This window comes from Populus euphratica, unplaced genomic scaffold, assembly GCF_000495115.2.
Source record: "Populus euphratica unplaced genomic scaffold, PopEup_1.0 scaffold4.1, whole genome shotgun sequence".
Lineage (NCBI taxonomy): Eukaryota > Viridiplantae > Streptophyta > Magnoliopsida > Malpighiales > Salicaceae > Populus > Populus euphratica.
The window spans coordinates 1,742,927-1,765,635 of record NW_011499859.1 but is presented as its reverse complement, the minus strand read 5'-3'; the positions used below and the strand labels follow the sequence as shown (position 1 = coordinate 1,765,635).

Here is a 22,709-nt window from a genome sequence, read left to right as displayed (position 1 = left end):
ATAATTAGTGTATTTGGGTCAGTATATATGTAGTCTAATTAATTTTATGATTTTTAAAATTAATAATTATATAAATTTTTAAAATTAATTTTTGGTAGTTTTAAAGTTTATGAAGCTTAAATTAATAATTTTTTAAAAATAAATTTATAACTTGATGAATTAAATTATACCCAAAATAATTTATAACAAAGTAATTATTGGTTTGGCGGTAGCGTTATACCCTTGCCAGATTTTACTAGCGTCTGTAACCATGCTTGCTCCAAATAACTTTTTAAAAAGTAAAAAAAGAGAGCAATGTTCAGATATGAAAATGAACGAAAAATAAAAATAAAAACTGTTTATCATGAATATATAAAAATACTAATTAGAGTTAAGTTAAAATGTGATTTCTTGTCAATTCCATGATCTGTTATATTATTAGAATAATTCAATTAAAAATAAAAGTAATTATAAGTTTTTTTAAAAAATATATCAACTTTTTTAAGTTCATAATCCAGTTATTACATTTAAAAGCATCCAATTTAAAAAAAATCATAAAATCTACAAAATAAATAAATAATAAAAGATAAAATTAAAAAAAAATCTAATTATACAATTTTTTTTTTAAAATAACAATTTAAAAAAATAAAAATTAAGATCACTGTAACTATGACTAATAAGTAATCATTATTGGTTTTTTCCCCATCATTTTCCTCTCGAGAATGCTCAAATTTCCTTTGTTCACCTGTCATTTTAGTCAAAGGCCGAGAAGAGAATCTTGAGGGCAGGAGAAAGCTTTGACAATCCTTCAGTTTACGGGCACAAGCTTCCATGGTTGTGGGTTCTATCATCTTATAAGAAATAGGCCAACTGCTGCTTTTTCCTTGAACCTCCTTCCCCAAACAATTCATTCCACTGCTTCAATTCGTTCATGGAAGCTCCTCCTGCTGCAAAGCTAGCAGCAACCTGCATCACCACGAGGGCTATTTGTGAATGATGTTCTTAATACTAGCTATTTTGAACGAAACACCCAATAAACAAGGAAGAGAATCATCTCGAAATTATAAACTTGTTTACAAATATGGTTATGATTATTTTTAAAAGTATTTTTTATTTATAAATATATTAAAATAATATTTTTTAAAAAATTACTTCTAATAACAGCATACTTTAAAAATATTAAAAATATATTAATTTAAAATAAAAAAATTAAATTATTTTTAAATATTTTGAAAACATAAAAATAAACAGTAGAATCATTTAAGCTGTTGCTACAAGATCATAGCTTCTGTTATTTCTTCCTCGTCTTTCAACCTTAAATCATTATTGCGCTATTTCTGTCTGTGTGCTCAATATAAAGAAAGAAAGCAATATTACCTGATTCTTTGCAAGCTCAAAGTCATCCATAGTTAGTGGTCTGAGGTTAATGACTCTCTCCTCCTTTTCTTCTCCTTTTGTATCAGTAGCTTCTCCTAATTTTTGTGCTGCCTCAGCTCTTTGGTTTTTCACCTGCAAATAAAGAGAGGTGTGGAAAGAAAAGAAATTTGAAGTTAATCTTCAAGCATTCTTGTAAGAGCATGGTGGTGCATAAATTTTTTATTTCTAGATACATTAGAAAAATGGAAGCGATAAAAGAAAAAAACACTTACTAAATCCTTTAATCTTTCTTGCTGTATCAACTCTCTGACAGGCCGATAGGCAGCTGTAGTGCACAAGTTCTGTTTTAAATAGCCATCACACGTCAATAAAGACCTGAATGATGATGCATCAGATACCAAAAAGACTCTAAGCAATACGCACCTTAAGATCACTTCCTGAATATCCTTCTGTCATGGTAGCAAGCTTCTTGAAATCTATTCCTTCTACCTTTTCTTTTCCCAAGAGAGTTTTCAAAATGCTTTCCCTGTGCTCCGAAGAAGGAAGTCCCACCATAATTCTGCATTTTATGTCGACACAGTCAGCGCAGACAATTATTTAGTTGTGGTATGGGATCTACATCACATAATCTTAACACCGTATTTAGTGTATTTTATTAATCCGTAATTCAGAATATCATGATGCGAGAGCTAGAAAAGTAGGAGTACTCCAAATGCTACCTCTCCGTATCTGAGATAAAGCAAGGCAATGTGCAAATACAAAGAAATGAAGAGTGAACAACTAAAGACACAAGGATTGACAGGGCTGTAAGCTATAAATAAAGATAACCACCTCCGCTCAAAACGCCTGATCATTGCTTCATCAAGGTCAAATGGCCGGTTGGTTGCAGCGAGCACAAGTATGCGCTGACCCTGATGTGTCAAAAGTCCATCCCAATGAGTCATGAACTCATTCTTTATCTTCCTCATTGCTTCATGCTCTCCAGCTCTACTTCGCTGCCCGAGCATGCTATCAACCTCATCTACAAATATAATAGTTGGGGAAACCTTTGCTGCCAGTGTGAACAAAGCTCGGACATTCTTCTCATCTTCACCAAACCATTTGGAAGTAATGGTTGACATGGATACATTAATGAAGCTCGCTCCAGCTTCCTTAGCAATAGCTTTGGCAAGCATTGTCTTCCCAGTGCCAGGAGGACCAAACAGCAAAATTCCTCTGCAAGGCTTTAGCAATTCTCCTTTAAAGAGGTCTGGTCTTCGAAGAGGAAGCATCACTAGTTCCTGGAGAGATTCTTTGGTCTCTTCCAAGGCACCAATGTCAGTAAACGTTACATTAATCTCATTTGGTGGTATAACCTCTGGCCTTATGCGTTTTTCAAATTCATTGTCAGGAGGGACTCCCTGAATTCAGATAGGTATTTGTACAGTCAGAAAAAGGGAGAACTGCGGATATAAAATGGAGTGAAGAAGTCTGTCCTGAAACCAAGGGATTTTGCACATTATCCAAAATTGTGGAAATCTATATTAATGTGATTGCAGATACACAGACATCAGATAGGTGACATTACTCAGTCACAATTGGAAACATACCCGAGCTTTTGATGCTGGTAAGGAATCTTCACCATCTGCCTTGACCCCTGAAGCTTTTTTCTCTGCTTCACTTTTATTCTCCGCATTTACACCTACAGCTTTTGTTCCTGGCTTCATAGTAACGTCTCATTCTTCCCTTTTTCCTATAATTATTCACAATAAGCAAAGCCAGCATTAGTGCTCTATTAGTTTTTGTTATTTTGTAATCCCTCAAGTTCACGTTGAAACACAGACGAGTGCATAATACCTTCGATGTTTCCGCCTTGGCTTCCAATTTCAATGAATCTTTTCCAGTGGACTTGCTCTCCTGGAATATACTCAATCCATGTGATAAACTGTTTCATAGCTAACATGGTGAGTATCTGAAAATAACACTCAAATGCATGAACACCAATCTAATTAAATAACTTACCCTTTGGATGACACAACAAGTTTTTCGTTCCTGTACTCCGGATACTTGCTGTTCATTAAATGATAAGAGATTGCAGACACCACAATCTCTTCTATGTAGTTACTGAGAGCCATTGTGTCAGCCACACAGACTGAATCCAAATCATCACAATCAAGATCATTGGCTGAAAGTACTTCCACGATGTGATTTCTATTATCGCGAACTTGGATCATCTTCATATCCTCCTCCAGCCGGTTTTTAAAGCTGACAAGATGGGTTTCATCTTCAGGAGGCTTGATCTCAATGTTGTACGGGAAAAGAGCAGTAAGCCTCTCATCCACCTCTCTGGAGTCATTACTCAGATTCACTACTCGTGAACCAAGGATCAGTACTGATCCAGACAGTTTATCGAACATCTTCTGGAACAAATTGTATATCCTGTTCGATCTGAATGAGATCTTCTCTACATCCCTCAGGTACAGCACAATGGGACTAGTTTTAGACACATAAACCAGAACCTGCATGCGAAACAAAAATCAAATGGATCAAGTTCTACGAGGACTGAGTGGTGACACAAGACAAACTAATCCCCAATATCGGCAACAAATATGCATAAAATACATAGCAGCACAATGTTGCTGCTAAATATCGATAATCCAAAGTGCCAGTACCTTGTAAAGAGACTGTACAAGAATCTTCTCGTCAAAAGACCAACTGCTCATATGCCTCGAAGGAGCTTTAAAAAAAGAATTATAAGCAGCAGAAGAAATTAGATGCAAGTATGCCTAATCCTGCATAAAACGATTTCCAACATGCAGCTCCTGGTAGCACATCACCTCCACATTCATGACATGTAAGCGTGTGAAAGAAATGGTAAATTAGCATCTGGTCTCTACTACATTTTATATAGTTATCATTATCACAGAAAGAAAGAAAGAAAGAAAAGAACATACAGTCCATTGTTGGATATGCATAAACTGAAAAGTCAAAGTCAACTACATATAGAAACAAAAGGCATCTGTGACACCCATAAACAAACCCTAGTTTTCGTAACAGCAATGCTCTAAACCTTGCTACTATATTTTCACCAAAAAGTTAGTAGATAGCCAGACATAAGAGAAGGGAAACTTTATTGCATATTGCACCCTTTAGATGTTAATATAATTAATATCAATAAGAAAAAAAACGTTGAGAAAAGCAAAATCTCAAGAAATTACCTGTATTTGCAGGAGTGCTTTGTGTAAATTCATTGCTTAGATTAGCTGCAGCAGAAGAATTTCTTCTTATCTTGGGAGGATTATGAGAACTGTCTAGCCCCCTGGAGTGATGGAGACAAGGCCACACATAACATAAGGGGAAAATATAAAGCCAATATATAAAAATGGGTCGCGCATTCCACGAGATCCATCAAGAAATCTAGCGTACAGTACCTTGACGGAATATCCACACCACTGGATTGCCTACGCAGTGTGCCTGCAAGATATCGACTTGGTTAGAGCTTCGGTAGAAGGTGAGAGATATAAACCCTCATAGAAATTGGGTTTGCTATGACAAAAAACATGATACCATGCATGAAGGTATCTTTAAATTGCTCTTAGCAGACCCCGACATCCGAAAATTAATCAGATGGATTTCACAAAGATATCCTTGAAGAGTTTGATAGACTGAAGGAAGGACCATTCCCCTCTTTCACTAACTGTAGTTCATTAATATCAATGACGCCTTCCCTATTTGCTACTCCTTAGTCATATTTCATTTAAGTGACAACAAAGACATTTTGCAAACATACCCTTAGGCTCTTCCTTTTGTGGAAGGATTGAAAATGATCCAAAGAAACCAGACAACCGCTCTAGTGTTGTCTCTGAAGTGAATCTTTTGAACAACTGCGATAAAGATCCCACATTTAGAAAAAATGACGTTAAAACGTTCTTCTTAAATAAGGACAAAAATCCATATGCCATACTAGAGGGTGTTCGGGATAAACTAGGGAAAGCTTACAGATTCTTTGTTTGCACCGTATTTGCTCTGAATCTGCAAGAAACCAAGATTTCGGATATTAGTTCACAGAAAGAAAAGGGAAAGAAAAAGAAAAAGAAAAAAGAGAGGAGGAACATCAGACTGCAACGGAAAGCAACTGCATGAACTCGCCTTAAGAGAAAAGTCGGTTGCATCTAACAGCAGAAATTTGGCTTCAAAGAAATGTGCCAAAGCTTTGGCAAGCATTTGCAGGTAAGGTTCTTCAAGAATTAAAACATGAAGTTGCAATTAAAATTTGTCCCATATGTTAACGCAGGTACATGATTTTATTTTATTTTTTATTATAGACCAAGCAAAATATAAACTCCAGATAACAAACCTGCAGGTCCTGAAAGCAAAATGGTCCGACTTGCTGGTGAAAGCTTCCTTGTATACTTGGAAACTTCAGCATGCTTCAAGTGGACATAGGCAGCACTTGTTAGTAATACCCGGGTCTGCTCGCTGTCAATATTGCAAACAGGAAAGATGTCAGAGAGCGCAAAATTAGACCCCAGCCTGAGCACCTGTAAGAGAATTTCACTTATAAAGAGATTTCTCATTAAGCACAGTTGATAATAAAAATAGGAAAAAATTAAATAAAAAGATTTGCCATGTTGTATAATTCTCTATTCGATCTTTGGCTGAGCTTGAGCTCCTGAGAAGGGGCTTATTTGTACTTTAACATCACCAGTTCCAAGACAGGATTAGCAGAGTTATATTGAAAACGAAAGCCCGGTATCATAAGACAATTATAACTAGTATGGATTAGAATAACCAAAAGTAAATACTTAAAAGTTCTTCCAAGTTGCGGAGTTTAAAGTTGTGTTTTTTTTAATGTTACGGTTATTAGACACTGTGAAATCAAAATTTGTACTTGTAGTTTGAAATATAGTTTTTAAACTCACATGTAGTTTGCTGATTTGGTGACCCATTAATACAGAATTAGGTTCAAATTATTTTATTTTTTGCAATGGATGATCTGGTTAAATCTAAATAACCTAATTCTAACTTAGTTAATTTTAAGGATTGATACATGACTTGATTGATCATGCCAAAACCAGATAAAATCTATACGGATTAACTCTTAAAAAAATTAATTTTTTTTCTAGATGAGATTTTTTTATAAAACTTACTTGATATATTAAGTGTCGTAAATCACATCAAAACATCAATATCATAAGTATGTTAAATTATAAAGATTAAATTTCATCTATAAACAGAATCTAATTTCATCTAAAAAAACACTACTAAATTACACTAATCAAATTATTAATTAATTATTTTTTACATTATAGGGACTAATTAATTATTCTTTCTAAACTATAGGGACTAAGTTATTATTAACTTAAAAAACAAATAAGAGAACAGGGAATGAATGAAAATAATAAATTAATTTAAAAATATAAGTGCTAAATATATAGTTTCTAAACTACAAGGATTAACTACATGAACTAAGTTAAAATTAATCGTAACGGAATATTTAGTTGCACTCTCAATTATTTCATGCGCGCGCACTTTCATTCTCAAGGCTTTGTAATGCTGAACACGCTCTTGAAACATTCTAGAATAATATCATTTTTTGACCATCATAAACTCTCAAATGAACGCACGCAAAAAGCTCTCCATAAATTAATTAATTATGTAAACAGCATCACCGACCACAATTTCGCTTTCGAAAAGCAATTTAATCAAATCTTGATTGTTATAATTCAAAAAATTATTGTTGATCAAGTTCATATTCTCCATACCCAAACTAAATAAAATGTTAAAAATACCAAATAGAAATTTATACCTTTGGATAAAAAAAAACAAACCTTGATGTAACGAACCAAACAGAACACCAGGCAACCAAAAATAATAATAATTAAAGGAATTGATTAAAAACATAGTGAAATTTGAACAGAGGACTGAGAGAGACTGAGAGAGACGGAGAGAGGAGAGATGAGAGAGGGGAGGGGCCGACCTGCGGTAGTAAGGGAATTGATCAAAGGTGACACCGCTTTCTCTTCCATCAATGACTTGCTCAAGCAGTTCTTGTTCCATCGTCTCCGAATTTATACCTTTGCATGCCGAAGCAGCGTCTCCTCTCCATTTACTCACTGTTTTTCCTGACGCCAATCCTATTCCAACCCCTACCCCTACACTCAACGCCGATAACACTATATGCTTCTGCTCCATAATTATCACAAAAGGTAGAAAAATAAAAGAAGAGTGATTTTGCAATTTTCTATTCTGAAACGAAGAGGAAGATTTTTTTAGAGAAAGTTTTAAAAGTAGTGGATAATTTAGAATCACACAGTGAATAAACGGTAATGGATTTATGCGGATGAAGCTCTCTCTTTTTTTAATATATATATTTTTAAGACGGAAACCGATTTAAGCGACTCTTATTAACCGCTACTCTGTTTTTCTCCCTCCCTCTCTCTGTTTCTAAAAATATTTCTGTTTGGTTAGTTTTCTTCACCTAACACTAAGGAACGAAAGCAGCGGATCCTAAGACACGCAAAGTTTGCCTAGAGAAGTTTATGAGCGTACAGGAATGGTACGGCGGCGGCTGTGCTGGTAAGTGGTTGCGGCGGTAAGAGGGAAGGTGGTTGCAAGGGAGTTCCCGCTTGGGGATAGCTTAGGGGTTTGAGTTTTTTTTTTTTTTTGTAATTAAATATATATCATATCAAAAAATATATAAGACTAGAAAACTAGCAAATTTATATATAAGATTAAAAAAAAAATACTCTTTAAACATATGAACTAACAATGGATAGATGAAGAATCTAATCAAGGATAAGGTACCAAACTTAATACATAACATAAAAAAATATAAACAGCAAGAATGGTTAAAGCTGCAACTAGAATAAAAAAAAATAATTTAGTTATGGCACAAAAACAAGATAAGTAACTAGACTTCTTAAGGATGCACAACAACAGCCATACAAAGAAGCTTCCACAATCAAAAGATACTAGCAACTAAGAAACTATTCATGAAAGTGTAAAATCATGTAGAGCAGAACCTGGAATCTGTGAAAAACAAAAAGGATTGGATTGCAAGAGTTATCAAAAACTCTCTTGTTTCTCTCTTTCCAAATCAAGTAGATAAGAATACCAAAGAAGACTCCTTACATTCTGTTAACAGTGTTATTTCTGCTAGAAGAAAGACCGTGAATTATACAATTAATAGTTGACATTCATTTATACAAATAAAGCCAAGATTTTATCATCCTCCAAAGAAGAGAGGTCCATAAACAATTAAAAAATAAATGATTGTGAGACTCTTTATCACCCAATAAAAAACACATAAAAGGTCGAATTGCAGAAAATGAAGTTTGTCACAAGTTCACAGCTTAGCCCTAATAAAATGAAATTATATCTGGGCATAGACTAAGATTCCCAAACCATTTTAGCCCAAGAAACTGAATTAGATTGAAACACAGGAAATCATAGGATTGGATAAAGAAAAAATGTTCACCATAACCCCTAATGGATATTAAAGCAATTGCTCGATGCTGGCTACCCTAGGCTGCAATTATCTGATTTTTAAGGGAAATAATAGCCTTTTATAATAGCAAAGAAGTTCGCTGAGAAACAGCCCCAAAAGTTTTTTTTAGAAGAAAGAATTGGTAAAGGAGTACTGAGTGTTTGTATAAACTTTTTTACGCATCATTGTTTGATTGAATTCTGTTTCAGAATGATAGGTTTCTTAAAAAATTATAATTACAGATCACTTCGAGAGGACAATATAATTAATGGCCTCAGCTCTAAGTTCTTAAACTTTCACTCGTTCGGGTCATTTCATGTTCACACGAAATGTCCATCGCGATCCCCAGGTAAGCTATTCTATTTTTTAGACTATGTTTGTTTCTCAAAAAATATTTTTTGAGAAATTACTTTTTAAATTTTTTTGTGTTTATTTATCATTAAAAAAGTTGATTAACAAAAAAAAATTTTGATTAACAAAAAACACTTTTCAGTCAATGGAAAACACTTTCCGGTTAACGGAAAATACTTTCTGGTTAACAAAAATATTTTTTAGTCAAAAAAAATTGACTTGGTTTTCAAAAAAGTGTTTTTCTTTTTAGCTGTGTTTGCTTTCCGGAAAGTGGTTTCCGGAAAAACACTTTCCAAACTTTCTTGTGCTTATTTTTCAGAAAGTGGTTATTATTCAACTTTTTAATTTGTAAGATTTATTCCTTATTATTTTAATAAACTTGAGAAAAATAAAATATTAATAAATTATTTTCCAGTTTATTTTCCATAACATAACCAAACATTGAAAAGTGTTTTCCAGTTCATTTTCCATAACACTACCAAGTATCGGAAAATACTTTACTTTTCAGGAATTCATTTTCTTCAGAATTCACTTTCTCGGGAATTTACTTTTAAAAAAAAAAACAGCTTTCCTGCAAACAAACGGAGCCTTAATTAGTTTAAATTTTAGCAGGTAATTTTTAAAAAGTCAGCTAACTATAACCAAGTTAGAAAAAATCTCAAATTAGGCTTAAAAGATTATATATATATTTCATATATTAATTACTTTTTCCTACTTAGGCCATGTTTGTTTTTCGAAAAATAGTTTTCGGAAAACTACTTTCCAAACTTTTCCGTATTTGTTTGTCATTAGGAAAATTGGTCCACGGAAAATATTTTCCGATCAACAAAAAACACTTTCCAGTCAACGGAAAACACTTTCTGGTCAACGAAAATATTTTTTAGTCAAAAAAATTTTTGCTTAATTTTCAGGAAAGTGTTTTCCTTTTTAGCTATGTTTGTTTTCCGAAAAGTGGTTTCCAGGATGTTAATTATTATTATTTTAATTTCTTCATCTTTTTTTTTAGATTTGATCTTTATTATTTTGATTATTATTTATTTTATTTGAGATAATTTATGAATTTTTTTTTCAATTTTATTATTATTCAACTTTTTAATTTGTAAGATTTATTCCTTATTATTTTAATAAACTTGAGAAAAATAAAATATTAATAAATTATTTTCCAGTTCATTTTCCATAACATAACCAAACACTGGAAAGTGTTTTCCAGTTCATTTTCCATAACACTACCAAACATCGGAAAATACTTTACTTTTCAGGAATTCATTTTTCTTGGAATTCAATTTCCCGGAATTCACTTTTTTCAAAATTCACTTTCCAAAAAAAAATAACTTTCCTACAAAATGCCAGTTTTAATTTAAAAGTACACAAGTATCGGTGCACCAATGTTGTTATATTGATCATGAACATGTCATCTTTATCTTCCTCCTCCCCTGTCAAAATCAATAAACGAGCTCCTCTATTTTTATCTCTCTTCTACTACCATGGACGCCAAGTCTCAAGTTGTAGACAAAAAAGTCTATTGTTAATGTACTTCTTTCCATCCTCTAATGTCAATTATTTTTACATACAAGCATTGCAAAGTCTATACAATTCTCTTTTTTTACCTTTAATTTTTTTAAATCTATGCTTGGTTGGTTTAATTTCAAATATAGTCTGTTCAGTTCTTGAGTCATCAGTTCTATTTTTAATATTGTTTTTTTTGTTAAAAAAAGATTTTGAAGTTTCACCGTTGGAAACAACACAAACTCAACAAATTATGCGGGTTAACATGTTAATTTCCAATAGAATATGCTATTTATTTAAAAAAATTTAAGGCTTTGCTACTTTCCAAAAGAGAAATTCTAGGAAAGTGTTATTTTATATATAAAAAAAAAATACCCAAAGATGTCAACAGTTTGTCCATGTTGGAATTCGGCGGTGACACCGTTTTATATCCCTACATACTTCCTGACAGGAAGCTTGAAAAGCTAGCTTTGGAAAAAAGATTATAAGAAATCTCGAGCCAGAGGTAGTTTGAAAAGACAGTTTAAATTATATATTTTTTTAAATTTAAAAAATAAATTATTAATTTTTTTATATTTTAAATTTTTTTAATGTGTTGATTTTAAAAATATATATTATTTTAATATATTTTTAAATAAAAAATACTTGAAATTACTACCATAATACTTCTAAATTTCTGCTTGGTTTTTTACCTATATATTGCAGCAGGTAAAATGTCAGGCAATTTAACATGAGAGAAACAACTACGTTATGAATGTGAATGTGTTTTTTTCAACTTTGAAATAAAAAAATATTATTTATACTTTATAAATAAATTAAAGAATATATAAATTAATGAATAAAAAAAAGGGTTGTTGATAGTAATTTAATACTAAAACAAGAAGTTAATCTTCAAGGTAGAAACAAATAATAAATTCCCTCATACAAATGTTTTATATTTGTTATTTTATTTTATTTTATATATTTTCATTTATTTTATCTTAAAAGCTAATTCACGTTGCTTGTAATGAAAGATTTTTGTCTCAATAAATAGTTATAGAAATACAATTAATTTATATAAATTACAAGAGAAAAAAATAAAGACAAATTAAACTAATCTCTTTGAAGCATTATACATAAAATAAAAAAATATTAAAAGATCAATCACTATAGTTAATCAAAACTATTTGTTTTTAAAAAAAAATGGAAAGGAGAGAGAACGGGCATTAATTAATATTTAAATAAAAAATTAATAAAAAAAATTAGGTGATAATAGATGACATAGACTAAGCATGTCAACCTAGCCTTTCATTAAAAAGCTTAACGTGCCTTGGCCTAGAAGCCTACGCCCATATTATTGGTATTTTTTTTTAATATTTTTTTCTTAGGATAATCGGTTGTTCGATGTAGTTTTTTTTTTATATATAACCATATGAATTGTCCTTTTGTGGAAAGTTCTTGGATTTTACAAACTTAATTTTTAGTTTGTTTTTGTATAAACGCATCTTAAAAAAAAAACAATATAGTAACCTCAATAAACAGTTTCTTAATTCCAAAACACTCTAAAAATTAAATGAATAAAAAAACCTTATTTAATTTTTTAAACATGTATGTAAAGGGAAAAAATACATGTATTTAATTCCTCTTGAGAAAACGAATTTATCAACACAAATATCAGTTTTAATAGTGCTTTGAATATGACTACCAGGCCAATTTTTCTATTTTTAATTTTTTTTCAATAACTTTTTCTTTCATCTCTCAGGATTGAATGAAATATGAATCTCTAAAATAATAAGGATCATGAAATAGAAAAGTTGACACTTTAGGGATTGCATTGAAGTTTTTAGCCCGAAAATCTAAATGAGAGGTGTGTTTTATTTTTTATCAAATATAATCTTTATTCTTTTAATTTATATTTTCAAACCTAATTAAATTACCGAATTCATTTCTCAATATCCATTAAAACTCAACACAGAGAGATAATGCAAATTGAAAGGAATAAAAACAAAAGAAATCATTATATGGAAAATCTGTAGGATGAATTAGCTAAAATTAAAGATTTGATGACAATAATAAAAGGAAAAAAAGAAATTATTTATATGAACATTTGAATCCACAATGAAATGTTTGACACCATAACAAAACACCCATTTGTTTCAGTTATTTCTCAAACAATCAGTGAATCTCTCTCTCTTTCTATAATAAGATCTTGATTGATATATAAAAAAAAAAAAAAAAGTAACCGGACGCTAGCTTGCTATTGGTTTTCCAAGAAACAAACCATATATTAAATTGTATTTTATAGTGTGAACATGGTATGATTTTGGTATAGTATATTTGTTTTTACATTTTGAAAGAATTTTTAAAAAATTAAATTTTTTCTTTGTTTTATTTTTAGATTGTTTTTAAATAGTAATATCAAAAATAATTTTTTTAAAATAATAAAAAAATATTTTAATACATTTTTAAATAAATAATATTTTTAAAAATAATATTGCCTAAATACCCAGCAATCTCTAGATGTGACAAGATCTGTGTTCAGTTTGGTTAACTATTGTTGAATACATTCAAAGGTAGTATCTTTGATATCCCCATACCGTTACGATTTCTTGGAATTCTACTAGTTTTATTTCTCTCGTAGACAAAGATGTAACAGATGAATTATGGGAGCGAATTTAAGCTTAAACAGAAGTAAATATTAATATTTAGTAAATCAGCAACTTAGGCATCCAACGTCAGGATGGCCGAGTGGTCTAAGGCGCCAGACTCAAGTTCTGGTCTTCGTGGGAGGGCGTGGGTTCAAATCCCACTTCTGACATTCAATTATTATTTAGAAATAGAGAATTCTGATTCTTTTTTTTTATTATTAATTTTTTTTATTTCCTGCTTCAAATGCAGACACTTCTTTGTAATGTTATCTAATTTGAATTGCCCGTTTCTTTAATGTAAAGCTCTACTTTTACTGTTTTCAATAAACCCATTTGTTTGTTTCCATTTTTAAAATCTATTTCTAGGCTTCTCTATATCAAGCACCAAACACTGGGAGGCTGGTGACCGGTCAGACAGCATCCACAATGGGCTGGTTTCCGGTGGCATCAATATAATACTATATTATGGAATCTTTTATTGTGTCCACTGTCCAGAGACTTGGCTGCATCATGAAGGGCTACAAATGCAACTAAGTCGATCCCTCTTTTTTTGCTTCGTCCTTGAAAATTCATGCAGACATAGACCTTTGAACCTTTTATGCTAACACAATCCTCCCACTTTACATTAAAACGGCTTGAATAATATTGCTTTTTATTCAATGAAGTATGGACTATGTTGCTAATAAAAACAATTATTTTGTGACAGAAAAAAAATCAAATTAATAAAAAAATAACATAAAAAATACATTTTCCTTCATAATTTTACTCATGCAAATATTTATTTTTATTATCATATAATATAATAAAAGGGAATTAACAAAAAGGTCTCCACACGGGCACGCACTGTGACAACTTGTTGAGAAGTGGTATCCAATCCTGTGAGGTGGACAGTTTGGGTCTTTTAATCGCTATTCTTCTGTCCAAAGATACCCATCCTCAAATAATATTTTAAAAATCTTGCTAGTTCACAAAACCCATTTCAAATTCATTTCCTTCCTTGGCTTTACTCTCTACCGTTTCAAAGAGGAACAAGGAAAAATAAAATAAAAAAAGACCATCAAAACATAACAAGAGAGGATCTCATTTAGTGAGAGAGTTGTTTGCAGCGTTAACCAGAGAGATATTGCAGGGAACAAAAGGATTATCCTTTCTCCCTTGTTGTTCCTAGTATAATTACAGGCCTGACTAAGATGTAATGGACTAATTCTACAAACGGACACATGGTAGATGGGCTAATTCTACAAACGGACAAATTAAAAGATCAAATAACACTACTTGCATTATGTTGGTGTGGGCCTATATAGAAGAAGACATTGGTTGATCAACATAGCCAAAAGCATCAGTCTTCTCACGAACCCTATCCTCAATTTCCATTTGGGGAGCACATGGCTCCACAACGTCAGCCTGTATCTAGATTCCATTGTATCTATATTCCATTGAGAAGTGACCAACTGATAAATGATCTACATGTTAGGGACAAAACTAAGGAGCTATTTCATTAAATCTAAGAATACAAAGCCATTCCAGAGGCTATGAAGAAGCATAGATGGCAATAAATTTCGTGACCGTGCAAATATAACACCCATAACCACCCCAAGAAAAATAAGTGGTAGCATTCTCTGTACATTAAAATGCACTAGTGCAAAGGCAACCGAACTCACCAAGATCGCACACCAGACTGGCATGTACCGAGTCAAGGATGGGAGGAGGAAACCCCGGAAGACTATCTCCTCCCACACAGGAGCACACACTGAAACCACTATTGCATACAGTACCATTGCCATCGGATCCCGTGCTGCAATTGACTGCTCAACACTTGAGAGAGTGACGGGTGTTGAAGGCAGAATAGGCAATAGGCTAAGATTGAACTGTGAAAGCCGGTTAACTAGTGGAAACATGAGACATCCAAGAGCAACATCAAACACCCAGTTCCCTTTCAGCCTGAACCTAAACCAATCAGATGAAAGGGGACGAAATCGAGACAGGCAACGATGAAGGATTGCAATTCCAGCAAGGCCTTCAGTCACATCAGTCACAAGGCTGAACAAAGCTTGACCTCTAAATGTTAGGGATTCCTTGTTGAAACCTGCAATGTGTGCCGCAAAAGGAATCACCCAGGACCCTATGAACCAGAATGAGACAACCCAGAGAAGCATCACCTGCATCACCAAATATTTTGCTCAGTTACTGTCCTCACTTTCAATCTTTAATTAGCAACTATGATTTAAATTCAGTGAATATATATTTAAAACACGGTCCAGCTTTTAGTTCTCGCTAAAGAAAATTCAAATAATTCTACTTCAATTATTTTATTCTCCACCACATCCTATAAGTTTTAGTTTCAACTTGCAAAGAAGCTTTGCCTGGTAGAAGACCATTTCATTACACATTGGCATTGCTGGATAGCATTATGTATTGTTTTCTCCATTCATTTCCGTTCCTAGAAGTCATAATCTAACTAACTAAGAATTTAGCTATTTGTTCCACAATGTAAGATCAAAACAACAATTGCCACAACAACAAAAGAAGATATTCTAGGGAACAATGTTTATAAAGCAGGCAATGCAAAAGCTCAACTGTTGCACCTGCTTATCAAAATTGAAGAAAAATCCGTGACAATGCCAGTAAAAGCCAAAGAGGCAAAAACTTTGACTGTCATAAATTTATAGTTCGTGTACCTCATTTTCATTTTCTTAAAACTTATAGCTCTGTGTTATTTATTGGACAGCCACAAAAGCTTATTATTCAGTTTCTATTTCCCTTTGCTCCATCATAGAGTAATTAAGTGGAGAAGGTAACCTGAACTATGGTCTCTGCTGTCCATGGTACAGTCCACGAGCTCCCAAATGCCCTCAACACTACATTAGCAGCCTGAAAAATTGACAAACTAAATAATGAGATGTACAAACAGTTTTGTTGGAAGCATGTATATTTATCAAGGTAGCCAAAATTATATCCCTATCAATAGCAGTATTTACATTGTTTCAATTTTCAGAAATAAGACAAACTCAGCACCCCATTTCATTATTCTGAAAGTGGAAGCTTTTCTTTCTTTATTCCTCCCTTTTCCATCAATTTTGCAGAAAAAAGATTGCAGTCTTTGGTATTAATAAGATTAATTTCAAAATGGACTCTTTGATCAAATACCAATCCCATCCTGGTGAACCAACAATAATAACGGTCAAATCTATACTATTGATTTATGAGATGAGGTCATTATGCAAGTGCTGGTTATCAAAATGAAGAATCTCTCCATAAATCAATTAGCTCACAGACGCATCAACTGCAAAGGTATTTACTTGCCTAAGTGGGAACATAGTAGGATCTTCAGTTATCTTGAACCATGTTAGATACTATAAGATCTGAGTGGAAATCTACTACGTCTTCAAATAAATAGCAGGAAAGACATGCATTACATGAGTCCACAACTAAAATTCACCCAGGGCACGACCATAAAACTAATACAATCTTGATTTTTTTCCCCCACTTCTCAAATCCACTGCTCTAAATTCAGTTGATTCATATAAGAACAACATAAATAAGATTGGAATGGCATCTATCACAGCAATTAAAAGTACCATAAAATCAATCAATAAATAAAAAACAAAATATGTACCTCTCGAAGACTCGATATCCAATCTCTTTTAACATTCGTAGAATTATCCAACTCAGGCTTCACCAATTCCTCAGGTGCGTAACGTTCGACACTATCAGACCCGGGATTTACCTGAGAAATTTCCTCATTTCTAAAGCATGAAACTCTCCATTTCTGCATCACAAACCACAAAACGAAAACAATAAACTAATCACTGCTCCATTGACGCATAGCAATTTGGATCAAATAACGGTCTTTTATTAGCTCATTTTTAAGTGCCTTCAGCTCCCAAATCAATAAAAGATTCCAACTTTCAAGTCCCTTTGCATTTCAAGACCTAACTACTAATCCAAAACCAAACAGCTATTTATTAAATTAGAGAAAAAATGTAACTTACATGCTTCGGTAGCTTTGAATTGGACACAAAGATCCGATTATTCCTCGCTGCAAAAAGAGAAGAATTTCGAGGTCGATTAAAAACCCTAAGTTTGGGTACTGAAGGGGTAAGAATGGGCCGTTGAGATAAGCTCAACATCGGGACTGAATAAAAACCCTAGTTATTTGCATATGGATTTTTATTGATTATTTGATTTGAATCCAAATACACAGATTTCGGGAAATTGGAAAATAGAAACCCTAACTCAAGGGTTATTTTTTCTTTTTCTTTTTCCTTTTTTAAAGGGCAGATTGTGTTTGGCAGTTGAGAAGAGGCAGTCTGTAATTGTGGATGGGGGTTTTAAAATGTAATTGTGAAATAATTTTCTGGACGGCGGGGTGTTTGGTAAGGGGTTGGTGTCAATCAATTATTTTTTATATTTTATATCTTAAAAATATTTTAAAAAAATATTTTTTTATTATGAAATAACTTTTTTTATATAGTTACTGATTTTTTTGGCTTGTTGATAATAGAATTAAATTTTAATATATATATATATAATATTTTAATATATTTCTAAATAAAAATTATTTTGAAAGACAATAATCCATTCTAAGTTAAAGAAATTGTGGTATTTTGATCCTATAAAAACTTATGTCAGTAAACCTATATTTAATTGATATTAACAAGCTAGATGTGTTTTTATAGTAGTAATAAGTAGATTTATGTACCGTGTTCCATAAAAAAAATAATTCAATGTAAAAAAGGGGTGATAAGGAAAAAAACTTTCAGATACGAGTTAACAATTTAATTAGTAATTTAAATAATATAATTTTAAAAATACAATAAAAATAAATAAAAAATTTTAAAAATAACTATGAATTTTTTTTATCCTAGCCAACTTAGATTATGAAACAATTTAATGATAAAAAGTGAAATTAAAAAAAAAAATCTTAATTAAATCAAGTTACCTTTGAAACCTTGTGATGATAAATATAAAATTGAGATATTTTATAGAAAGAGACATAAAAATAAAAGTTTGGAGACTAATTTCTAATAAATTAAATAAGAACATGATAACTCAAAAAAATAAAAAAGATGAAAGTTAATTTTTAACAAATAAAATGTTGGAAGCTAAAAATTAAAAAGAAAAATTTTTTAAAAAAAAAACTCCCCTGAATTAGGATGAAAAATTTATAGCCTAATCATGATAACAGGGTGACTATGTTTCAAAAAAAATTTAAAAATAACATGAAACTTAGTTATCGAACAATTTAATATTTAAGGATAAAAATAAAAAAAAAATAATTTAAAAAAAATAATGAAAACCAACATGAGTCAATTTGGGTTACTTGCAAACCCCATGATCATGGAAATCATGAAAACCTTAAACTGGGTTTAATCAATAAACTTAATTTTTAATCAATTTAATTTTAAATGATAAAATCATAAAAAAAAGATATATCATTTAGAAAACTTGTCAAAGAAAAAAAAGATAGCTATAAAAATAATAGGGATTAGATCTGATAAAAAAAAAACATGGAAGAAGAAATTATAAAGAAAAATGATCGAGATAACCCTATAAAAGCATTTCTAATGGGTGTGCTAGATGAAAAGCTAAATATTAAAAAACATTATTTTGATTTTTTTATATTTATTTTGCACACTCCATATAAAGTGTTGAATAAAATGCTAGAAGACCTTTTCTCTTCCATAAATGTTATTCCTACGTATCTCTTAAAAGAGTCAAAACCAATAAAGTGGAGCCACTAAAAAAATAAACCAGTTAAATATAGTTATGTTAAAAAAAATAACATTAAACTTATTAAAAAATAATCAAATACTTGTTTCTTCTATTCTAATATAATTGGCTCTTCAGATTGCTTTTTTTTATTGGAGTAGATATGGTAAAAAACTTATATTTATACTATTTAAAATGTTATTTTATCAATTTAGCTTTGCAAACTAGCATTTTATATTGGAGATATTCTAAAAAGAAAATGAAAAAAAAGTACAAAGAATAATTTTTAATAAATTAATTATTAGATGATGAGATTAAAATGATTAAAAAAAATCAATATATTTTGACTTTTGAAATCAATAACTCTAATCATAAACTCGAGATTAACCATATAGTAATGAAAAAAAAAATCTTAGTTAACTTGAGTTAACCCATAAACTATGTAATCATGGGCATATGACCGAGATAATTCAATAGAAAGTAAACGAAAAAAAAGATGGGAAAATAAATTTTAAATAAATGAAATGTTGAAGGACAAAACTAAAATAAATTAATTAAAAAAAGATAAAAAAATTAATCCACGTTAACCTTTGAAACTAGTAATTGTAGTCATGAATTCAGAACTAATCTCATAGAAGGCAAATCATACAAAATAATAAAGGAAAAATCTAGAAAAAAACAAAAAAAATAAGCTTTTAAAAATAATAAAGGAAAAATCTAGAAAAAAATAAAAAAAACAAAAAAAATAAGCTTTTTAAAAAAGTAAAAAAACAAGAAAATCCAAACAAATATTTTAAACTCAGTCTATCCTCTAAAACTCATAACCTGTAAAATTCTTGAACCGAATTCAGTCAAAGAACTTAATTTCCAACCAATTTTATTTTGAAGGATGGAATTGTAAAAAAGACATCAATTTAAAAAAAATTCAAAGAAAAGAAGATAACAATAAAAACAATGAAGATTAAATTTGAAAACAAATCCATGGAGGATGAGATTGTATAATAACAAAAAACAATCTAAAAATGATCGCAAATAAAATAAATAGAAATCAAAAGAATAATAATCAAATTTGAAAGATAAAAAAATAAAAGGGCATTGAAATTTAAAAAAAAATATAATTTTATATATTATTAAAAATAAAAAATAGTAATTTAAAGAATGAAGACTAAATCTAAAAGATTAAAAAGATTAAATAGGGTGAAATTGAAAAAAATTATAATTTCATGACTTATTCAAAATAAAAAAATACTAATAAAAAAGATAGAAAACAATTATGAAAGAAAAATAAATTACAAGAGTTGGTCTGAATTGTTCAAAGAGCTAACATATAATTCAAGATAGAAAAGAGAAAAGAAAGGGGAAAAAAAATTATTGATATCAAATCCAACGCGTTGCCCTGTTGCATTAAAGATTCCAAACCTTTTAAACATTATTCTAGAAGATGATATTTGATAGTTAAATAGCATTGTATACACTCAAATTGTAAGAGCGCCATTATTGATATCAAATCCAATGCGTTTTCATATTACATTAAAAATTTCAAGACATTTTAAATATTATTCTAGAAGATGATATTTGATAGCTAAATAGCACTGCATGTATTACTCAAATTATAAGAGCGCCATCTGTTTGTTGACACAGGGTAGATAAAACTGTCAACTTTTTTAATCATATTTAATTCATATAATTTATAATAATACCTTAGGTAGCTTTAAAATTCATAATAGAGCCAATGTAAAAAAAAAAGAAGCTCTAGGCTGAGAGTCATGTTAATTTTGTCTTTAATCTTTAAGAGCATAAAAAAACTATGTTATTCTTAAAAAACTGAAAAAACAAAATTGTCCACGAGCATTATATTATTGTAATATAGAGTTAAATAAGTAATTTTACTGTTATAAAAATATAAAACTATTAATCTAACCTCATATAATTTATACAAAATAATTGTATTATGATGAAATTTACCTCCAATGGCAAGCTCAACGGTTTTTTGGTCCAAAGACAATTTTGTCATTAAAATATTACAATAAATAGTATCATGAGTCTTTGTGCACAATAACTTCACGAGGAGAATTAGTTTTGTTTTAATTTTAATGTTCCTGTTAAACTATTCACCCCCACTATTCATGCCTTATTTTTTTTCCTTTTAAGTACTTAAAGTTTTCATTATTTTCACTTTGCTTATTAGACTTTATTATTTCTATTTTTTTTTCTGCAGTACCATTCATCCCCTGACATTAAATTAGTCACCTCACCATTCATAACCATCCTTTTCTTTTAGATCCTTGAAGTTTTTCACTGTTCTCATTTTGGTCTTTAAACTTGATTCTTTTTATTTCAGTCCTTCCAGTTTATATTACCATGATTTTTTGTTTTGGATTTTTTTTTATATTGCATGCTCTCTCATAAGCCAAGTGTCAAAATTATTCCTACATTACATTAAAGATTCACATTATCATATACAATTATGAGGTTAAGTTAAAAAACAATTAAAAGAACAAGGTTTAATATTGACAAAAAAAAACCTCCTTTTCACTGCTATTGTTCATATAGCATGGAATTCTACACTTTGATCCTCTTAGTTTCTTACATTTATATTTCAGGTATAAAACTTTATTTGTTTTGAATTTTACTCACACTCTGACTTCAGTGTTTATAGATTCATCTGAAAGTGGTTTTTACAGCAAAAGCATATTAAGGTTTGAAATATTGGTTTGAATTGTTTTGATTTTACATTTTTATGCCAATTAAATCAGGCTCTGTTGTTGAAAGTGAGTGAGGTCTTCAAAGTCCATGGCTCCATGCTGTGTTTTTTCATGTTTTTAGGTGAAAAAAATATTGAAATTATAGTAAACTAAGAACTTAATTTCTTGACCACCTTAAATAATAAAAAACAATTATAGTTGGCAACACAACACATCGTCCATTACCTTTCAAAAATTAAAATTTATGCATGGGCTTGTTTCTCTAGGCCCTTCTATTTTATATATATCTTTAAAATCCTATTTAGATAAATAATTTTAATGATACTTGTTTTAAAATAATCTCAACAAGCTGTGATGAGCATCGAGCTGATAAGTTTCCAAGGTGCGTATCATCGCTGTTATTTGCAGGGAAGACGATTTCCTTCATGAATTTTTGCAAACATTTGACAATCATCAGTCCAAATAAATAAAATAATAACAAACTTGATTTCCAGACCAGCGGCACGATGATCAGCCTTCACCATGCTTTTTGGAGACCCAACTAGCTTCTTAATTGCCTCCATCGATGATCCAGTTGCCACTTGTTCATTTTTGCAAGAGTAGAAATACATTTAACAGGCAGTGGCGTCAAAAAATCATCACAGCCCATTTAACAAAATGAAACACAGGAAAAAGTTACTATATCTGATATGATAACCAAGCTTGGTTGAAACAGTTCACAGAACTAAGATCCAACTAAGCAGTGGTATCTTTGCCAAGCCTGGTTGCCATGATGGTTGGGTTTTGATTGGAGATAAAGAGAGATGGCAGCTGGGTTTTGATCAAAGATGAATGAGAACGGCAATAGAGTTATTTTTACTGGCGGTGGAGGTGACGAAGCTCGGTAAACTAGATTGATATTTTCATTAAGATTTAAATCTTGTTTTGATCCGCTATGTAAAATATAATCTTTAAAATGACAAAGGAAAAGTATAATCATGTGCA

General features: G+C 30.8%; 2 protein-coding genes and 1 non-coding gene across 7 annotated transcripts; 1 reads left to right on the top strand and 2 right to left on the bottom strand.

Annotated features, from left to right (window-relative positions):
* Window positions 1-661: 661 nt before the first annotated feature.
* Window positions 662-7,630, bottom strand: LOC105124323 (uncharacterized). The gene is made up of 16 exons (XM_011024297.1): window positions 7,316-7,630; window positions 5,693-5,814; window positions 5,485-5,573; window positions 5,335-5,367; window positions 5,126-5,219; window positions 4,767-4,809; window positions 4,554-4,654; window positions 4,008-4,072; window positions 3,358-3,854; window positions 3,180-3,280; window positions 2,946-3,070; window positions 2,188-2,756; window positions 1,780-1,915; window positions 1,629-1,697; window positions 1,357-1,488; window positions 662-945 (listed from the first exon to the last, which is right to left on the bottom strand). Exons 1-16 carry the CDS (start codon window positions 7,528-7,530, stop codon window positions 832-834), a joined length of 2,505 nt encoding a protein of 834 aa, XP_011022599.1. The 5' UTR covers window positions 7,531-7,630; the 3' UTR covers window positions 662-831.
* A 5,764-nt stretch (window positions 7,631-13,394) lies between these two features.
* Window positions 13,395-13,478, top strand: TRNAL-CAA (transfer RNA leucine (anticodon CAA)). The gene has a single exon. It is a non-coding gene; the product is annotated as a tRNA-Leu (tRNA).
* An 889-nt stretch (window positions 13,479-14,367) lies between these two features.
* LOC105124322 (uncharacterized) lies at window positions 14,368-17,647 on the bottom strand. Of its 5 annotated transcripts, none has more exons than XM_011024294.1 (6): window positions 17,301-17,647; window positions 16,925-17,077; window positions 16,108-16,179; window positions 14,970-15,467; window positions 14,560-14,759; window positions 14,368-14,527 (listed from the first exon to the last, which is right to left on the bottom strand). In XM_011024294.1, the coding sequence occupies exons 1-5, from the start codon at window positions 17,436-17,438 to the stop codon at window positions 14,589-14,591; spliced, it is 1,032 nt and encodes a 343-aa protein (XP_011022596.1). In that variant the 5' UTR covers window positions 17,439-17,647; the 3' UTR covers window positions 14,368-14,527; window positions 14,560-14,588. The 5 variants fall into 5 exon arrangements, with proteins under 5 accessions (XP_011022596.1, XP_011022598.1, XP_011022595.1 ...); XM_011024296.1 differs by having other exon boundaries at window positions 14,560-14,718; XM_011024293.1 differs by having other exon boundaries at window positions 14,368-14,759.
* Between the last annotated feature and the right edge of the window lie 5,062 nt (window positions 17,648-22,709).